The sequence below is a fragment of the Tinamus guttatus genome, unplaced genomic scaffold (genome assembly GCF_059628265.1).
Source record: "Tinamus guttatus ecotype Peru unplaced genomic scaffold, ASM5962826v1 Tinamus_guttatus_pri_ptg000038l, whole genome shotgun sequence".
In the NCBI taxonomy this organism is placed as follows: domain Eukaryota; kingdom Metazoa; phylum Chordata; class Aves; order Tinamiformes; family Tinamidae; genus Tinamus; species Tinamus guttatus.
This window is the reverse complement of record NW_028288572.1, coordinates 1,621,884-1,643,380: the sequence shown is the minus strand read 5'-3', so window position 1 is coordinate 1,643,380 and position 21,497 is coordinate 1,621,884. Positions and strand designations below refer to the sequence as shown.

Genomic DNA, 21,497 nt, shown 5'->3' with positions numbered 1-21,497 from the left:
TTGAGCATAGGAACTCTCAGTTGCTGCAGACAGGTTACTGGGGTGCGTAACCATAAAGATACTCCCATTGACTTCAAGGAATCCCTCCAAAAAGGGCTACTACTTTTACCTCGCATTACACACTCATCACATGCACGAGTAGCCTATTTGTTGTGTATTATTCAATGATTTGCCCTGGCTGTGTTACGCTGAGCATCACTAACTTCTGTAATTATCTGCACATCATGTATACGGACTGTGACCAAACTATATCTCTACCCCACGCAGATCCCTCAGACCATGGAATGGTCAGAACTATGGAAGTACAAAGCAGCTAACCTAATTGTTAGATACCTTCATAGTTCCTTCATAGTGGCAACAACTAGTACTGTACAGGAATTTTGTCATATCCAGACTCACCAAAATTTCTCTGAAAGCAAAGTAATTTAGAATAAAGGGAAGAAGCGCTTTGCAGGTGCATGGAGGATACAAGGATGTGATAGAGCAATTTGGTATTAACCTATCCTGGAGGGACAGCAAAAACACATCTTTTACACAATTTGCTTGAGTTCAGTTGCTTCTCTTTCCTGCACTTGCCGCTCCTCAAGCAGTTGCCAAGTTTATAAACATTTTTTTCAAACTTGAGAACAGCTGTAGCCTATAATCACATATTTTATTTCAGCTCCGGGTTGTGGCCTGTGTTAATGGAAATGAGAGCAAACTAAACAAGAAAATAATGGAAACATCAGTCTGAACTACATGGTTAGACTCTCATTTTCCTGTCAAATTAAAGTAAATCGCTGGCCTTTGTCTTCAACCTACTAAACAGACTAAAGCAACTCTATCATTCTAAAGTCAATTTTATAGGCTTTCTTTAGTCTTTCTTCCACACTGGCCTACACATGGAAGTACCTCCTCTTTATCTAAAAGTGAAATAAAAAATTCTGATCTTATTAAAAAAAAAAATCAATAAAGGTGTCAAAGGAGTCCTTTAAAAATCAGTCCCTCAAAAATTACCAAAGCAAAACTCCATGAATCACCCACTTAGCACACTGACAGCTTTAATCTTGCACTCTTCTGGCTCTCTTGCCTGTATTTAACTTGCTAAGCTGAGGTTCTCAAACAGTAGACCACAAAACCATGAGGAAGTGGCTATGGCTAATCCGTAGCTCCATGATGAACTGTTCTCAGAGCTTGATGAGTGAAGAAAGCCAACAGACCACGCTAAGTCCTTCTTTAGGGTTTTCTAACTCAGAAACCAACTTCAGGAACACTAAGTGAAAAGAGATTTCACAGTGTCATAACCAAAGTGAGATAAAAGAAAATATTTTCATACAGAATGTCAACAGTACTGGGTTTCCTTTGTGGGAAGGGGAGGGAAAGACAAAGAAGCCATTTTTTTCCACACTGTAAATAGGCTTAACCTTAAAGCCTTTATGTTTTACTCAATACATTTCATAGAGCACGCTTGTTCCCAAAGGCACATCATCATTGCCAGGAGAAATTCAGGTGATCCTGTGTTTCAGAAGTCTCCAAATATAGTATCCTGAGACTAGAAAGGGCCTATGGCCCCTTCATGATGCTGTTCTAGTCAGGAAACCATCTGAGAAGAGTACACGTGCTGTTTTCAAGGGAGTCTATATCTTTCTGTGAGGAAACCCACCTTTGAAGCATCTTTGCATCAAAGTAGATGAAATGAGTATGTATCAGTGAACATGGCACACAGCCACCTGTGAATTTGGTGTTGTAGAAGAGGAGGTGCAGAGCTTGCCCATTTGGGCTACAAGGTGTTGAACTCCAAGAACCAGTTTCTGGGGTGCAGCTTTCCTTGCAGTTCTCAGAGAAAAAAAGTGCAAGTAAAACCAAGCAGCAAATCAGGTGATTTTGATGCATTTCCTTTAGTCTCTTCTATACACACCAAATCTTGCAACAGCAGAAGATTATCACAATAAAGCAGAATTTAAATCCCCATGCGTGCTTAAATCAAGGTCCATGTATGTTGCATGATGGCTCCTGCCAGAGCACTTTAGACTTACCCCAGGAAAGGGAAAGCAAAAAAATGACTTGGTATTACAGATCACATAGCAATATGAACAATTGATGGACATATGATCTGTATCCTGCCTGAACATAGTGAAGGCTACCGTCCTCGCTGCGTACAACAGAGTCATAGGATGCAGCTCTCCCCTGCATAACAAGAACAGATAATACTCTCACAGCTTTATTGAATGCTCAAATATTCAATGAACATAAATATCCCAAATATACCCACACTCTAACCTCCAAATGAGGAGCGCCCATTCATTCATCCTAAATTTCCTCTCAGATGGAAAAATTAAGTTATTACTGAAACTAAAGTTCCAGTTTCTGTGGTTTGCATGGTTGGGACATCAGGTCCTTAGTTAAAGGCACACTGAAAGATCCTCTGAAATGTGAAAACCAGAACAGTCTGCCCCAAGAACTTCCTGGTCTTGAGGTAAAAACCAATGATTTTTCCTGGCATCTGCCATAGCTTAGGACCAGACAAGCAGCGTGCCAAGTGATAGAGGGGAAATGTTCACTAAGTTAGAAAAATAGCCCAGTCTTATTCATCGTGATATTTTTCTCCCCCTTTGTTTCTGTTTTGTTGTTTTTGCATTTTGCATTTCCAGCAAAATCAGCTAATTGCTTTTGCTCAGCTACAGAAGTCCCCAAATCCCAGACCTCCTCTCATGCCTCCAAAGTTTCAACATTTGTACCTGCCTCTTCATAGCCCTGTATGAATTAGATTCTCTTGAAATAATGACCACTAATGGTCAGCTTACAGTTTTACCACAAAAATAAACATATTCATCAAGAAGGAAGCATTTTCCTAGCCTGGAGCTTGCTATTGCCTGTTTGCTACCCAGATGCATGTGAAATGAAAAAAAAAAAAAAATCACCATCTTTCTGTCAAACCCAGAGACCCTAAGTCTTGAGGACATGAGGAGATGCAATATCTCTACATAATGCTTGGAAGAAGGAGGATTGGAGACCCAAAAGGGAAAATTTGAGATGCCCTGGGTGGTGCTTGGGCAAGTAAAGAACTCTGTAACATGCTGCCAATCACACTCCCAACCCATTTCACTTGCCTCTCCACTTGCTCCGAGTGCTGTCCTCGGCCGTGCATGGTTACACAACAAGCTATGAGGAATGCTGCATATGTGCAAAGGGGAAGATTTGTCTGCTTAACCTGAACAGGAGACCAGAATCTCCTGAAGAGCTTGAGATGAAGGACAGATGTTGAAGTGTGTAGTAGGGAGAGGGGCAGAGAACACCTAAGATGCCTTTGATATAAAGCAGGCCACTACTGCCAGTCTATAAGGCTTCTGCTGTCTAAGCTATGAGATATACTCCTGACTGCTAGGAAAGCTAGCTAATCCATACTTGCTAATTGCCATGCAGCTCGGAGTATCCTGCATCCAAACACTGGGTATCTGTAAAGTCAGATTCTCGTGATTGTGTTTTTTTGTTTCAGTTCTTCTGTCAGGGATGGCAAAGCTTTCCAAAATGCTCCCTTTACACACAGCCAGGGGATTTCTGCACAGAAATTGTCTGAAGAAACAAGTGCTGGAGATTTCACAACCTCCTGGTTGCCAGCAGATGTCATTACATACCAGCAGTGCGCCTGAAAGCCAGCAGCCAAAACGGAAAAGTAATTTCTAAGTTTTTGTAAAGAAAAAACAAGGTACTAGTATTCCTGTACTGCTGAGAATTAAGTTGTCACAATGCACAATTAGCATGTGATCTGGCTTTGAGTTGTTTATTACAATCTGCAGCTGTTATTCTGGGTCACAGAAAACCACAGAATCTATCTAAAACCCTCTAATTATTGTTAAGAATAAGAACTCCATTGAACCACAGTTACTTAACTGTGCAGAACATATTTTAACTACAAGGAAGAGGACGCAAAAATAGATATGCAGACTGAAACTGCCTGCATACACAAGAGGATTTAGACTGTACTCACAGAGTCCTAAAGCTGATACAAATATTAATATACTTTACCCTTTCATCTGAAGATTCAGAAGAGAAATGGCGGATATGAATGACTCAAAAGAACTGCCCGACAACCTTATGAAGTAGATAAAGTGCTGTACTACAGATGTGTAAATGTTGAATTGAGAGGTTAAGTGCTGGATGACCTTAACCAGATGAAGCCAGTAGCTAAGAATGGATCCCAAGGGATAACATACCCAGCAGAAAATAAAGTTCTGCAGATGCTGCAATTTTCAGGTTTCATTATCAGGTCAGTTTGAGCCATGCTCACTTTTTCTTTTTTTTTTTTTTTAATCCTGTAATAAACGAACAGGATCCGAGTACTGAGAATCCAAACCTGCAGGGGCCCCACAGCCACTGTCTCCCAGGAACACCAATTACTGGGCATTTTATTTATTTCAACTCTAAAATCAGTACCATCTCTAAAGCTAGAAGTGATTTTCCTATCTTGTTACTGTCAGTATTTTGCAGCTTAACAAACACTGTCCACTGCTCTGAATCCCAGGGCTCTGAGGACACTACCACTCCCCTGCTTCTTAAGTCTTTCAGAGTCATCCTTCCACTGGCCAGGCCTAGCTAAACTCAGCAACATAAGGGCTTATTGTCTTGGTGACAATATCTGAATGTCACAGCAACCCAAATAAACCCTGTGGCCTCTCTGGAGCACCTCTCTTGTAGAGGGACTCAGGTTTTAGCCTTGAAAAGAGCACCCAAGTCAGCCCCAGGATCAAGGACTAGTTTTATTCTGTTACTGTGGGCATAAAGACTACGTCTTAATATCTACAAGCTAAAGTTCTGTCTTGTGCAAGTGTCTGGAGCACATGCCCCCACTTCTAGGGTTTCAGTTGGTTATTCAAGCCCTCTGGCCCAACTGCCTTGCATCCAAGCCGCTTTTAATCCAAGACTGGGACTGTGTATCTAAAAATGCCACTGAACACAAACCTTCCAGCCCAACCTGCATCTGAGCAGCACACACAGCTCTAATGTCCTAAAATGCACACTTTAAAAATGCCAAAGCAGAAGCTACCCTGCCCTCCAGCTACCAGGCCGTGTCAGATTCCAGCTCTACCTGCAGCACCTTCGGTAGGCAGACCTGAACTCACGCCGCTCGTGCTCCCAGTCCCTGGGTCAGGGGCAGCTCTGACCCACAGCCTCTGCACCCAGGCTGATTTGGTAACTCCTGCTGACAGCCCAGCCCTGGGGTAAGGAAGCTGCATGGCTTTCAGGTCAGACCCTCCTTATGTTCAGCTGCCCTGAAGCAAAGAGAGCACAGGACTCTGTGTGGATAGGCATATCCTTTCATACAGTAAATTTCCACAGCTTTTCTGGAGGCTATAAACATGGCTATGTTTCCAGTTTGGAAGATAAATAATGGCAAGGGAAGCAAAACCTTAATTTGAAGGATCTGGAAGACGAGGTAGATAAAGCGTGGCAGGAAAGACGTTCTCCATCTTCGTTTTATAGGAATGAACACTAGTTAACTTCCCACATTCAGCATATCTGTCCAAGCCCAGCCTTAACCTAAGTCTCTTGCAGTCTAACCCATAGCGTTAACCATCTGCCTAGTTTTCTTTTCTGCACTTGGCCTTGCAGTCACTGTATCTCTAATAGGCCAAGCCACTTCAGAGCTTTTTTTATCCCTAGAAACCCCGTAATAACAGTCTTGTTTTTTTTGTTGCAGGGTCATTACCACAAAAACACATTGTTAGGAGAATACAGAATTAAACTACTACAGTTATTTTTCATGTTCATTGCTGCCTATATGATTATTAGCACGAAGAGAAACACAAAGCACAGAGAAAGCTCAGTTACTCCTGGAAACTTTAGTGAGGGAACTCCTGTAGGACACTGTAAGGCAGAATGAAACCTTCATTCCTTGTCTCTGCAGGAGAAGGTGGATGCTCCTTGTTGGAGTTCTCCCCTCCCTACAGAGTTGTTTTCTGTGGGAAAGAAATAAAAATCACAGTAGCAATCCCTTGACTCCTATGCTTCCCCCCCATCAGGAACTGTACATGACTAACTGAACCATTTCATAACTGGTTCCTCTGCACACCAGGAGTCAGAGACTCTTCTTCAACAGCTACAGACAGCAGTGGCACAAATCATCCTTCAATGAGTTACCAGTTGTGCAGACAACTGGCACATCTCTGCTGAGGAGCCAAAACATCTGACAGGAGGCAGCATCCAGAGCAAGTGTAGTCATTTCAGAAGTGAACCTGCAACTCCATACTGATGGGCGACATAGACTTTATACTGATACCTCACAGTAAAGTTTCACTCCTTCTTGGACAAGTAATCCCATCAAAATTTTCTCCTTCTCTTCAACAAGTTGATGGATATTCACCCAGAATCATATCCAAGAACATAAGAACTGCTACTAGCAGTCACACCAAAGGTACAGCTGGCCTGCATCTTATCTGCAACAGTGGCCAGTAGTGTATGGAACAGGTCAAGTGTGCAACACAACTTCTTCAGGGTGTTGAGAAGTCTTGAAGCAACTCACTGACTCCCTCAAGCAAAGATAATGTGTTTGCACTGAATAGCACAACAGGTCTTCTTCAATTTGTACGTATTTCAACACAGAAACTTTTAACCTCCAGAGCATAATGTAAAGAGGAGTTTGAATACATATTGTGCAAAGAGCAACTTCACTTTGCTCATTTTAAACTCGACATCAGCTATTTGCATGCTTTCACTTAGCTCTTACAATGGAAGAAACAGTGAAAAAGTTACCCACTGATAACTCCATGCCACAAATATTAGAGATTTCTGTCATACCCCCTCCAAAATCCTCCATTTGCCATTCTGCCGGGCCTCTTCCTGCCCGCAGAACCTTCTCATTATCCTTGGCTCTAACAATTCAAGAAGGTGGCTCAGCATCCCTGAGGTAATGCTCACTGCCTTGCCAGAATAGGGTGTAAATTTTAAAAAGCTTCAAAGGCAAAGTCTATATGGGTGCATCGAAAGGGCATGCTACCTTGTGATGTGGATGGTTGTGCCTCAGGAATGCAGCCATCGTAGTGTACAGAACCTCCCTTGTCAAACATGATTTCTCAGACTTTGATCAACAGCCACTGAAACCTTATCTTGCTTGAATCATCCTCAAAAATGCTCTTCAGCTATTCTTTCTGCCCTCACTCAACTCCCACACCTACTCCTCTTGGAAAAATAGAGGTCTGTAGACTTGTGCTATAATCCTTACAGGAAGGATCCCATTTGTTTTGGCAAAGTTCAAATAACCTACGGAACAGAGCCAAGCAATGCTTCAGAGCAACTGTGTTATAGCTTTGGATATTAACCCATGTATATCAGCAGTTTGGTAACACAGATACATTTAAAGAAGTCAGCACACAATACATAGGTGCTAATTTATGAGAAGAAATATAGTATGGTCTTGTGCCACAGGGGTAAACACTTGACAGCAGCAAGAGTTGAAAGACGACAGTCAACAACTGAAATATAAGATCCAATCCAAAGCAGTGGCAACTGAATCAAATCTAAACAAGTAAACCCACCTATGAGCAGTCTGCATGAGCTCCTGAAGATGTGCTGTGTTACTGCCCATGCTTATCTATATGTACATCCTTGGTCTGCACGTAACAAGCATCCCTCATTAGACTGACATATTTAGAGATGGCAGCACATACCTAGGTTGTCACTTGAGCCATCACAGTGATTTTTCTCATCTTCAAAAATCACACAATTCCTTGTGTCAACAGCTGCATTATCTTTTGATTCATCACTAATGATGTGCTTGGCATGTTGTGCCTATCTACAAGCATCATTCTAGCTTTAACATAGATATAATGACCCAGAAAACAAGGCCAGTGCCTCCACTGTCCTCTTGGAAAGGAACAGGACTTGTCCTCTAACAAATGTCTCAGACCTCACACAAAATCATCCCTTTATTACAGCATTTTCCAGCTGTGCTCGTGCCAAGCACCTACCATGTCATGCTTTTCCCAAGTATTGTGTGTGGGCAATTAATTTCACCATCTCATGTTTTTTTCCTCAACAGCAAGATAACCTTCCATCAGTACTTACCATGTGAGCCTTGTCCTTACAAAGGACTCCACACCACACACAGAGAAGGTATCAGAAAGACTGGGGCTATTTGAAGCCCTGTGTCCCATAACCATAAAACTGCAGGAAACGAAGCTGTCATAGCAAGAGGGAAAATAAGAATTCATATAGATGCAGCCATTACAATGCAGAAGGCATACAAATGGAAACTGCACAACTCCTTTAAGGTGCATCACATCCTGTGTCTGAAGTTCCTCCTATCCTATCTCCTCCTCTTTTCTCCTTTTTCATAGTTTCTCTTCCTTTCCCCACCCCCCTTTTCCTCAGAGGTACAGACTGTAACTAGCATTACAAGCACTTGCACCCACTTCACTGAATTTCAGTCCACACAACAGCTATTCCATCACGCACACACACCTCCTGTATCACCAAGCTGACATACACACAGTCCTTCACTGTGGTACATGGACACATACCCCTTCCACTGCTGAAGGCAGCCCTTGAACATGACCTTTTGAGTTGAGGAAAAATTATACATGCAATCACACATGCATATATTCCCCAGCTCCTGTTTTAATCAAGCCAGTTCTGCACAGCAGAAATATCTCCATCCTCCATCAGCAATAGAACTGAAACCTCAACCACTGGGCAGACACGCAGGACACACACTGGGCACTGATGGTATCCTCCACATGGTATCCTCCACCATCTAACGTGGGTGCGTGTTGCCTCAGCTGGCAGGAGAAACAACCAAACAAAACAAGCTGGCCATAACCTCATGGATCTCCAACGCCTACATATGTGTTTGTGGCAGCCAGCAATGTTGTTCAGCTATTCCAAACAGAGAAGTCCAACAGATATATCGCATCTGTAGGTTTGTTTTCTTTTCTCTCTTCCATGCCCCAATCCAAACTTATTTTTCTAGACAAAGCAATAATGTAGGTGGAATGATGTTTGCTGCTGCTGTTCTGCAGAGGCCAAAATGTAAGAAAGCAAGAATTCACTTCAGCTGCAGCACAGCTCTATTGTAAATATAATGTTTCCCATCAGACTGCTGACTTTCACCACCTGCCAAACACGAGCTGGTTTCCAAAGGCTGAATTCTGAGTCTCAAAGGCTAAATACTGGCTGTCAGTAGGAAGACTGCAGAAAGATGGATGCTGAAAAATATTCTTTATAGCTCCCACATCTATGGCACAGCTCACAAATATTTTCTGCCATAAGCAACCATCATTTAGAATGCAATTTCACATGATTCACTGCCTTATACAATCAATATATCATAATCACAGAAAAAACAATTGAGAAGATACAATGGTCGTAAATACCACAGTCTTGTTAATGCAGGGTTCTTCCTTTCACACTGCAATCCAGTATTATTTTAAATCTGCTGAGCAACTGGGCAACCACAGAACACCCCGCTTCACAAGTTTCTAATCTTGTTTTCAGTATGATCCATACTTCGTTCTTAATTTAACCAGATATCCCCTAGAACTTGTCATTTTTTTCCTATTGCTCTTCTCTCATTTCCCTGTTTTTAGCAGTAAAGTGTTTGCAATATAGTTACAGAAGGAAACTGCTCCTTTTCTGCAGCCCAGATATGCGGATGCATTTTGTTGGCGTTTGCAGCCTTAATTACCTGGAAAACCACATTTGTTTTAATACAAATTAGTCCAGTGATGCTTTGTTTCCTATTTAACGTATTTTTCCAAGATGGAGGACCATGCAGTTTTTAAACAGCATTACTCTGTATCTTTAATTTTAACCTCCAAACCTAATTCTCTGTCCTGCTTAGTACTCTGCCTTTCCTCCTTTAGGTTACTAATGAAAATATTCAATGAAATGAAATGTTATAGAAATGTCTTCAGGACACCAGTTTAATCCCATTGAAAATTCAATATGCTCATGCTTTCCCTTTGTTTTTCATCCGCTCCAAGAGAGTTCCTTTATTTCATTATCCTCCATGAAATCACTGAGACTTACACAAAGACTTCAATTTGATAGTTTTATATTCACAGATAGAACTCAACACTCTTTTTTTCCTGCTGTGGAAAGAAGTTCCAAACGGTGTAAAAGCCTCTCTCAGAGATCCAACTGTGTCACATCCCCTGCATTCCGCACGCTCCAAAAGCGACCTTCGAGCTAAGCACAAAGCATCTGTAGTTTATTTAACCCAATCAAGCACTGAATCTTACCTTTTCTCCTTTTTCTCCCCTGCCATAACCTCTGCCCTGGAAAGAAGGGGAGAAAAAAGTACGTTTGATATCAGAGATGTCAAATTATGCTTATAAATATCCTATTATGATATATATGCACGTATATATATACACACACTTCACACATACATATATAGACACACAAGTTACAGGACAGCTAATTTAGGTTAAGTAGCATTCCTTGGCAGTAACTTCTTCATAATAAAACAGCGAGGAATTAAAATAGAGAACCCATCCCCAACTTTCCCCGTCAGCCCCAGAAAATGTCTTATTCTCCATTCTGGATGTAGTCTAACATTATGTTTATAAAACCCTACATGCCAACAACCCTAATCAGATTGAATTTGAAACAGGGTTAAAAATGTTCTTGCCTAAAAATCCAGTCTGACATTTGCATTAATTGCAACTGGGGAAAGCTGGATCTCACTCATCTGAATGCAGAAGAGTTGAGACAGACTTGCCCCTTCTTTGTGTGCAGTTTTCTTTCTGTTCAGTGAAAAGCTGTGCTAAAATCCAGTACATCCAAATCACATATTTTAATTAAAAGGCCAATACTAAGCCAGTTATCAGCCAAATTCAGGAAGGAATCCATCCATTTCTCCCTCTCCAAGGGATGCTACTGGGCACTAGAAAGATCAGCTTCTGCCTGGGATAACTGAGCAGCAAGAGCTGCGTATTCAAGAAAGCATATGGCATGGCAGGAAAAGCTTCAGCGTAGAGAAAAAACACAACTACTTGGTTTTCAAACTTTTTTCTTACTTACTGACTCTCCTTTCTCTCCTCGGATCCCGGGAAGTCCTTGGCTGCCACTTTCTCCCTTGAAAGATAAGAAAGGGTGTTCATACCACAGAGACGATTCATTCCTCTTTTGAGAGACATGAGGATAACAGGTAAGACTTCCTCTTCTCCTTCCCCTTTGGCCTCACTTGAGAGATGTTCCACATTAGTCTTTATTTTGTTGTTAGCTCATGGGTGACTTGTTTTCTTTATCAAGTGGTACAATAAGGCTTTGAGTAAGATTATGGACATTTCTGTTCCCACTGGTCTTTACTGACAAGATTCTAGCTCCTACCAGAACTGGGGGGACTCCACTGCATTTATATTGATTTTAACATGCAAGTTTTAAAAATGATTTTTTTTCATGCTGCTATAATCCCTCAGGATGCACTGACAAGGTAAAGAGCTCTTTTGGGTACTTCAAAATATTTTACTTTCTATTAAACCAGAAAGGACTACCTGCATTCAGAAGTGGTTTGCATAGGACCTGGAGAGTGCAAACCTAGAATATGGAAAAAAGTTCAAAAAGTCCTCAAGATTTCAGGGTTATTTCTATAATTCTAGTTTCAAAAAAGATTTTTCATTCATGCTAGATTTTCACAATCAGCTGACTCCTGCGTGTTCTAGCACAAATGTGCAACAAAGTCTCTCTCTACTCCTTCAAATGGAAGGGAAAGAAGAGAACATGGGGGAAAACTGAAAGTATATGTATAATTATAGGGAGAAGAATGAAGATTGGTGAAGTAAATACATAGAGAGGAAAAGAGAAAAATTATTTAAAAGATCCCATCCCAGTTTTTTTCCTCACTCTGTTCCTAGGAAAATAATTTTAAAAAATAGTTTATGGGGTAGGGAGGAAAGGGATAGAGCCAAGGAGGATGCACCATTTGATAATATCTATTAGCTACAGAGCTACAAATTGCTTCCAAAACAGCAAGTAGAAGAGAACACCTGCAAATCATTTTCATGTACCACTCCACATTTGCAATACTGGAAGAGGAGGCCACCTGAGGATATACCCCCAACTAAACACAATTTAAGGCTATTCTCAGTACTGCCTGCAGATGCTTTGATTCCCATAGCACCAGGAGCTGCTGGAGCAGAATGCTCTGCCTGTGTCGCCTTCCTTGCTCCTTCCTGGTCCTACCACAAAGGAACAGGCCAGAAATAGACTGTGCTGAGCTCCTTATCAATCACTAACAAGTACTAAGTCTCTGTTTTTTGTATTTTCCTCACCTGTTTTTGTCTCCTAGTTTCTTCTGCTTATAGTGACTTGAAGTGCTTTGGAGCTAGAACTTTTTATTTGGTGGGGACACAGCGTCCAGGAGTCCCAGACCTACCAAAGGGCTTCTAAAGCACAACAGCAGCAATGCATTCAATGACCCCTGCACTGCCCAAACCTCCCCCACATGGACTGCAGTAGCAGATTTAGTTTTATGACTAAATTGAATTTGTCCTGATATATGCCCATAAAATGCATTTAGCTGTGCGAGATGTTCAAGCTTTTGCCAGGATCATGCTTTCTTTTCCCTGATGAGACTTTAAAAATGAGATGCAAGAGGAAGATTTCTTTGCTTCATCTCTAGCATGTTTGCCAAAGGGAAAAATCCTCACAGCACAAGTGACATGTATGTAAAAATAAAATCACAATCAATTTAATCTAATAGGCCGTAGCAAAGTTCATACAAGGTTTTATACAGCTGTCTTTTAGGCCCCTTAAGACGAGGCAAAACTCCTTTCTAATTCTGGAGAGAAAAATAAGGGTATTCTATTAGAGACCTCTGGCCTTCACAAACTTCCCAAATGCAAGTAAGCAAGATCATTTCTATTATTTGCATGGGAAACAATTTCTCAGAGAAGCAATTTTTCCTAATCTCAGAGCACATATTGATGTCAGTGCTGAAACAGAGCAGGGGCTTGATGGCTCTCTGTCCAAAGCCCAACCAACTAGTGTGTCTGCCTCTAAACAACACAGCAAGCGTGAGGTGCATTGGGGGAAAATTAGACCGGACTGCTAAATTCTTAGCCTCTAATATTTATCTGTAGGACCTAGCTTCAGGTACGTTTACCAGTTCTTTCTAGGATATTTCCCACTTCACTTTTCCCCTCAATAGCTTCCTTTGCTGTATCTCCTTCCAAAATGTATATGCTGTGTCACAATACATTACCCTTAGTTTGGCAGCATGGATGATTGAGGTAGAGGGCTTCATCTCTGGGAGATTTTTCTCTCTAATAACTGCAAGAGCAACTATTTCACCTTGGGTTTGGAGACTTAAATTAGCGAGGAATAGAAACTTGTTAACTTCCCATACTGTATATATATTATATAGATGCATTTTTTTGCAAGTCAGACACTATCATAGGAAAAGTTTGCCTTCTTTTAGAAGGGATATGTTTTTAGAACTCTGGATGCCAGAGTCTATAGCCTAGTCTGTCTTCAGTCCCAGAAAATTAAAGCTACTGTGGTAGTAACTGCAAAGATCTCCTCCAGCTGACTCTCTTCAATATGGGCTGAGCGGATCAGGAGCTACTGCTAGTGTAGCGGGGACAGAAAGAAACCACCCTTCTTGGAGAAGGGAAGGACCCTCATAGTCCTCCTTCCTTTATCAGTCTCTCTAGAGAATGTTTTTTTCCTTAATTGACCTGTGTCATTGTTTTTATCTTCTGGTGGAACTCATTTCTGTGATGACTCTCACCAGCGGCATGCTGTTTTTCTAATGTAACCAAACCTGCTGCTTTTCCTAGATATTAAGAGGGGTATATAGTCCCTTACAGGGCAATTCTCCATATCAGCCTGTAAAATAGTCTTGGGTAATGCTCATATACCTACAACCTACCCAAATATCCCTTGGGTCCCAATTATTTAGAGATAGACTTTAACCTTGCAACTGACCTTAAGTAAGATATGCTTAGTAGTGACAGCATCTGTAGCCAAAAACATGACTTCTGACTCAGAGTCCTGAAGTCACTTATTTTCCACCTTTTCCAGATAGATAATTTATTTTCTTACTCAGTAATTTACTCCCACTTCTCTTTCTAGTCAGCTAATGCTTGGTGTTTTCTTATGTTGCACTCACTTCTTAGTATGTTTTAATCAAACCTCATGAGTTTTGTTCACAACATATAATTTATTTTGAATGTTTGTTGAAGGACCAGCTCTTAGATTCATGTAACCAGTAAAAACCCTTAATACTTCTTTTAAACCTCGAAAAAGTACTACAAGCCACATTACACACAAAATTTAAAGTACAACCCTTGACCCATAAAAATGAGGAGAGACAAAATGGACAAGCCTAGAACATATTACTAATATTTAGAAAAACATAATGTAGAAGTCAATCTCATTTTTTGTGAGGATAGTCTTTCCATAATAAAGGACCAGCTGCTAATAATGGGAAAGAGCTTTGGCCTTCCTCCCAGTGGCCAGTATTGCAGCATGGGTAGCTCAGTGATGCTTCAAGAACAGAGAGGAGGGACAAGGTAATCCTCTGCATGTGGAGTAGGGCCACAGCAATCAGCAACAGCTATGTGAGAACTCCTATCAAGAGTGTTATATATCACTTAATCACAGCATCTTTGCCAGTCAGGAAAGAAACATTATTTGCTTTATTTAACAGATACAGAAGCTATTTGTCTCAAGTAATTGGCTCTTTGTACCAAATCACTGTCAGAGTCTGGTCTTACACTGTATCCTCGATACCTCTAGGACCCTAGGACAGTCATAGAATCATAGAATGCTTAAGGTTGGAAGGGACCTCTAGAGATCATCTAGTCCAACCCCCCCTGCACACGCAGGGTCACCTAGAGCACGTGGCACAGGACTGCGTCCAAGCGGGTTTTGAAGATCTCCAGAGAAGGAGACTCCGCAACCTCTCTGGGCAGCCTGTTCCAGTGCTCTGTCACCCTCACTGTTAAGAAATTTTTCCTTAAGTTCCTGTGGAACTTTTGGTGCTTCAGTTTGTGGCCATTACCTCTAGTTCTGTCGGTGGCCACCCCGGAAAAGAGGCCAGCACCATCCCCCTCACTGCCTCCCTTGAGGTACTTATAGACACTGCTCAGGTCCCCTCTCAGCCTTCTCTTCTCCAGGCTGAACAGGCCCAGCTCCCTCAGTCCTGCCCTGGCTTTATGGTCATGGACAACTAAGGTCAGGAAGGAGTCACTCAATTCTGCATACCCATTCAGTCACCCACCTGCAGCATGAGGCAGCTGCTAGCGGAGAGATCTGTTATTTAAGCTGCCTAAGGCACTCAGGAACGAGAAACAACATAGCTATCCATATAGCCACAGAGCTGGAGTGTACACTGTGATTAGGTTTTAACTCTGTGCTTGGAGATGCACCATTACATATTCCACAGATGTGCTTAGCACTCCATCGTGTTATGCAGCACAGACTCCCTTGCCAGTGCAGACCTCAATACGTCAGTGAAAGACACCAGGAGCTGCTGCATTACAGTCGTCATCGCTCTTCTGCAGCCTCCTCTCAGCAATCTCCCACGGCTCTGACATTCTTCAGAATAACCCCTCATTACTTAAACTGTCACAAATAAAAATAGAAAGTTGCTATTTATATACACATGGAAGCAAAAAAGAATACTCTTCTGCAGCTCGAGGCAAGCATATCTCAGTGTTAATGGGCTCCTTTTCAGTGCTGCTAGCAAAAAAACATACCCCCAAAAACACATCTCCTCATAACCCTGAACTTATTCTAAGTGACATAAAGATGCAATAGAGAAATTCAAATGTGAGCCTAAAGGAGAAAAAAAAGAAAAGAAAAAAGTAAAAGGGAGACAGAGTCCCCTACACTTTTTCAGGGTCATGCAAGCCTATCTAAAGTCAGCCATACGCTAAATTCACTCATTTCCTCAAACTCTTCAGCTTACTTAGCACCCAAAATTCTTATTTTTGTTCTTAAATGGATTGACTAGCACATACCACTGACCTTTTGACCTCTAGGGCCTTCAGGACCAACTTGGCCTCTCTCTCCCTAAAAGAAAAGATAGGTTTAGTTAGGCCAGGCTTCTCATCACACAACAAAGTAAGTGACCCAATCCCAAAGCAGAGAATGGAAGGTTTTTCCAGGCTCAGCAACTAGCAGATTAATAATAGACATGCTCTCAAGAATAAAGACAGTTTCCTACCCACCCCTTCATAGCTTATAATCATAAACAACGTAAATAGACCCAGTGTTTTTAAGACCATGAGGCACAGCTATACTCACCTCCAGAACTCCCTCCTACTCCTTAAGGAGAATCTCCTTATTAAGGAGGTTTTCTTCCTACTTATTAAGAAGGATGCACACACCTGGAGCAGATAAAACTAACCACCCCATTATTAAGGTTGCTTCCAAGACTATTAGAATGGCAAAAAGTACTGAATTAGGTAAAGAGAAAACAATTAGGAAGACAGCCATTTCTTCTGGAGACATGCTGCCTGTGAATAACACAATGCCTGCTTCTTACTATGGATTACTTTGCACTAATAGGCCTTAAAATGCTTCACAAACAAAACCAGGCCTTCTTGTAAATCACTCATGTGGCGTCATAGTTCCATTTCCATCTCATCCATAAGTCGCCAAAGAAAACACAGCGCTCACCTTTTCTCCAGCTGGACAGGAGCAATTGACAGTCTTGAGGTGGCCAACTTGTTCACTGCCAACAGTGGGCTTCACTTCGAGGGGTGGTGCTTCTGTCAGGACCGTGACCTGGCACTGCACCCAAACACTCATGGTCATTATGAAGCCTTCAGTGCTAGAAACCCAGCTGTCCCTTTTCCCCTCTTTAAAGAAACCACACTGGCACGAGTGCATAATGCAGTGCTAAACATGTCGCACTGAGGAACGAAATTCAGCCATTCATTCAGGCAATAGGGAAAAAGATGACAAAGTGAGAAATGAATCTTTTTAACCAGGATCTAGGGAAAAGGAAAGAAAGGAGGGTGGAAGTGTCTACTGAGAGCAGATGAAATTAAGCAGCTACTGGTATTGTTTCAGTTCTTCCCCAATAAAACAGTGGGAAACATGCTGAGTATTTCACGCTGAATTTCTGTTGTTCTATCATCACTTCAGGGTTTGTTTCTCCTGACAGTTTGACAAGGAAAAAGGGCTTAGAAATTTCTAATTCCTTATACTCATCTCTTCAGTGTGGTCATCTTCTGGTACTGCTGCATTACCAATTGTATAATTAAGACTCATTCACTCTCATTATAAAAATGACAAACTCACACTGGCACATCCCCTGATTCATGTAATATATTTCAATAAAGAGTGTTCATGTGAAAATGAATTAATAATAGGAAGAAGCTTACTGGTCCAGAGGGAATGTCACAGCAGGTTTCCAGCTCAGCATGTCGAGAATCACAGTAAATAACCATCCGCTGCAGATCAAACTAGAAGACAAAGTGAGACAATAGTCTTAGAGACAGTGAATTATTAAAGAATGCATATCCTTTTGTTTGGCTACAAACAGTGCAGAGGAAAATAAATAAAAGCCAGATTCATAGTGATTCTGTGGATGCTGTAGTCAATATCTGTTTCTCTATATCAATAATGGACCAATATCTCAGCATGCTCTGAGAGTGCTGAGTTAATGAGACCCTGAAAATACCTATTAAAATTCTGATGCAGCTTTTCATATAAACAGGGAAGAATGCTAACCTCTGTGTCCTAGCCAAATTCCTGTCTGAGAAGATATATTCTGCCCACCTACACTCTTTCGAAAATTTTGTCAAGGCATAAGGTTTGCTGTTCTCCTGTTGTGCCCCTGTGACCATTTACCCCTGTGTGAGAAATGTTATTCCTACCAGTAATATGAACGTTCCATCTATTTTGTGCAGCTAAGAAAGATTACACAAGTCTCAAAACACTACACAATCATGCATTTTATAACTTCCATACGGTTATACCGGGTTAACACTGCTACCAGACAATCCTGGTCCAAAGTGCAGGTCTTAAACTTGAGGCTAAGATTGACTGTAGCAGAAGTCTCTTAATACCAGAATATTTTCTGAGGAATTGAGATTATGTCATGACTCTTCTGAGTTAAAAAGTTCTTTTTTTTTTCCCATCTGTCACTACCACCTGTGAAAACCTTCACAGTGTCAAGATCAAACAAGAAAAGACCTTTACATGTGTAATTCAGTACTCAGTTTGCTGGTATTCATGAATGACACTGTCTGTGGCTTTAACTATGACACATTCTGGGACTACAGAAAAAGATCAGAAAGATTAAAGGGATTTCTCATTTTTAACCCCTGCTACAGAGGGATCAACACTGTCATATAAAGTGGCAATAAGTCTTGTGTATAATGAGAGGCTAGTCTCTTAGCTAAATGATCCATGTAACATTTCAGTAGGTGATTCTGCTTAAGGAAAGAGGCAATTATAATATCACATTTAAAAAAAAAAAATCAGGTGCTGCAAGCCCAGTGCTGAACTTCAGCCCAGCTCTAGTCAGCACACACAGTACTTACGTCAATGGGGACGCTATCATACAAGCGTTTGCCAATCACAGTCTTTCCTTGAATGTCAATATTTTCCCTGTCTTCTATAGGCAGTGTCTGCACCAGTCTGCAGTCTATGTAAAGGGTGACAGTCTCTGACTGAATGCTGAGGGCGATTTTGTGCCAGCTGCGGTCAAAAAGATCACTGACTCGAGCGCTTCGAAAGACCACTCTCACGGCATCCTTGGTGAGCCCTATGGCATTGTATTCCACTGCCTTGTTCTCTCCATCCAGTCGGATCGAGACCTGTGAACAGACAGAAATTACTTTGCCGATGAAATGTATAGCCACATCATCCTTTCTATTGCCTGCCTCCAGTCTAGACTGATTCCCCAAGTGATATCACGAAGTTAGGAGGTGGTGAAGAGATATCCTGGCAAACAGCAGGACACCCTTCCTAGTGATATATGAAGCCAGGATGGCAGCCTATATGTCCTCTAGTAAACAAGATGGGTCAGGGCATGCGCTCAGATGCAGACCCATGACCATCCAAAGTCTTCCCATGTGAGCAAAGACTATAGCATGGTTTTAGCCCACACCATCTTGATGCCTTGCAAGCAGTGCTTGGGCATGGTTGGGTGGTAGCACATACCAGGGTCCTCTCCCAAAAGGGAGCATAGCCAGTGCTGGGCTGCTTTGGGTTCTCCAGCCTGAGTGCACCACTTTCCAGTAGGTTCTGTGCTCCTTAGTGACCCTCACAAGTTCTCACCCATTGCTTGGGGCATGCACACATCCTTCATTTCTTAGTATGAAAACATTCTGATGGGTTTGTACACACCTTGTTTCAGATGCTTTGAACTGAAAACCAAAATGCACAGTAATAATTATGCTTTCGAGACAGAAGAGACTTAGGGCTGTGTGAACACAGCCAGGCGTGCCACTTAACCATTCAGTGCCAAAGAATGGTTCCTGGTCTAATTTGGTTAACTGGAAATAGAAGATACAAGGCATTGGGCTGAAGAAAAGCTATAAGGATTAAGATGGCCTTGACTGTTTTCCTTTCTAACTACAGCAGCAAAGTGTAATTCATGAAATATGCAGTCCTGAGTAGACAGAATAGTCTCAAATAAAGCATTTTCAAAAGGCAGTGAAAAAATCCTGTATTAAATACCATGACTGTGCTTTGCCACTGCAAAATTCATATCCCACCTCTGCCTCTCTCCCTCTACCTGTCTCTGTCTCTTCACGCACAAGCCATTCCTAATAACACCTTGCTACCTACCCCTCTTGTTGCAAGCTTTGGAAGAAACTGGTTTTTGAAGGCGCTACTCTTCGGTTCATTCACAATTTGATTTCCTCTTTTGCCAAATTGATGCAGCAGTAGGAAGGAGTGGAGACTGCACAAAAAACTGCAGAGCTGGGAGAGGTCTGGCCACTTTGTCGCAGAGCTGGCTCCGATGTAACCAGCCCACAACAAATGTCTCCAGATCTGATCCAGCATCTACATGCAGCTGAGCACCGAGCTGTCTGGAAATGCCAGCTCAGATTAGCATCAGCTTAGAGGGCTCTTCGGTCTGCAGGCCAGGCAGGTCTGTAGACAGGTAAGGGCCAAAGTGCTACTGACTTTAAATGAAAAAAAAAAAAAAAAAAAAAAGGCTCAAGAGGCTCTAGGATACTTCTGACACAAGAATTTAAGGCATTTTTGAAAATATTATTGAGCATCTGGAGTTGTGGTTAGATTTTGTTTGTTTTTCCCTCCACATCTAAGAGGTTCAAGTATTCAGCTCTGACCACAAAATAATTAGTGATTTATGCAGAATTACTGTGCAGGATTAGGAATGCATATAGCACGATAAATGAAAATGCTTTTAGCAAAGTGCAGCTGATAATTTATCAAAATATTTTTCAGATTTGCCTTTTGCTGTTGTCTGAGACTCAGTTAGTCAAATTCTCATACTGCACCCACCTTTCCTGCTGCAAGCCTAGAATCCTTTGCAGAACTAGTCCCAAAGCAGCAATACTGCCTAACAGGACCAAGTCAGACTGTTTTAGAGTCATGGTAATGCTGTAAGTACACATTTGTATCAGGCAGCAAAACACACAGCCAAAGTAAACCACCCTTCTCTCCAAATACATGCACCCCCTTAAGCTAGAGCATGCTGCAGTCTATGCTGTATAGGAACAGGAGGATCTTTATTGCACTGTCGTGGCATTTTCCTCTGAGAATCTGAGGGTACTTTACAAATAGCATGGGATCAAATTCTGCCTTTAGAGGTATAATAGTTGTAATAGATGTTGTGTTCCCTTTCTAAGCAGGGAATGCATAATGTCTCCCCATATATGAAAAGTCTGTGTGAAATTTGGAAATACCTCATTGTTCTCTTGTCCTGTGGTCTACCTGGGTGGGTGTCTCTCTCCAAACAGGTAAAGTATTTTCTCTAAACAGAACTACACAAATAAAACAACTGAAAACCCAGAGAGGTATTTTAAAATCAAGGATTGTAGATCTTCTCCACCCTTTCCACCTAACACATCTAACCACATGCTGAAAACAAGCAGGGTCTAAGGAAACCTCCCTGCAGGGGCTGAAGTAAAGGCAAAGGTCTTTCAGCACAAATTATTGAAAGAAAGTCAGGCAAAGAGATTTTTATTAGTCCACAAGGAAAAAGTAATGGTAGCTTAAGGCAAGAAGGTAAGTTCATGCAATAAATTAGGAAAAAAAAAAGAAAAAAGAAAAGGCTGGTCTTGCTGGCTGTAAGGGGCCTTGTACCTGTGGTATGCCGTACTTGTCAATAATTTGCCAGATATACCAGTCTTCTCTCCTGGAAGCCTTTCGAAATTTGAAGGTAGTTACAAAGGCATATTCATCAGGCAGACCTTGTGGGAACACATCCCTGGCATGGGGAAGGAAAAAGAGAGCAATAAAACAGTGAAGAGCAGGATTTCTAACAAAACCCTCCGCACGTCCCAGCAGTGCTTTCCAAAAGTGTTACATCATTCCTTAAAAACTCTGCTGGATCTGGAAACCTGCAGTGAGATCAACATAAG

General features: G+C 41.7%; 1 protein-coding gene across 1 annotated transcript in view; it reads right to left on the bottom strand.

Annotated features, from left to right (window-relative positions):
• COL22A1 (collagen type XXII alpha 1 chain) overlaps positions 1–21,497 on the bottom strand; it is a 187,385-nt gene that overhangs the window by 103,488 nt on the left and 62,400 nt on the right. The window contains exons 5-11 of the mRNA XM_088535206.1: positions 21,220–21,343; positions 18,480–18,755; positions 17,316–17,396; positions 16,606–16,719; positions 15,952–15,996; positions 10,999–11,052; positions 10,215–10,250 (exon numbers count right to left, since the gene is read on the bottom strand). Coding sequence (XP_088391332.1) covers positions 10,215–10,250; positions 10,999–11,052; positions 15,952–15,996; positions 16,606–16,719; positions 17,316–17,396; positions 18,480–18,755; positions 21,220–21,343 — 730 coding nt within the window. The remainder of the gene's footprint in view (positions 1–10,214; positions 10,251–10,998; positions 11,053–15,951; positions 15,997–16,605; positions 16,720–17,315; positions 17,397–18,479; positions 18,756–21,219; positions 21,344–21,497) is intronic.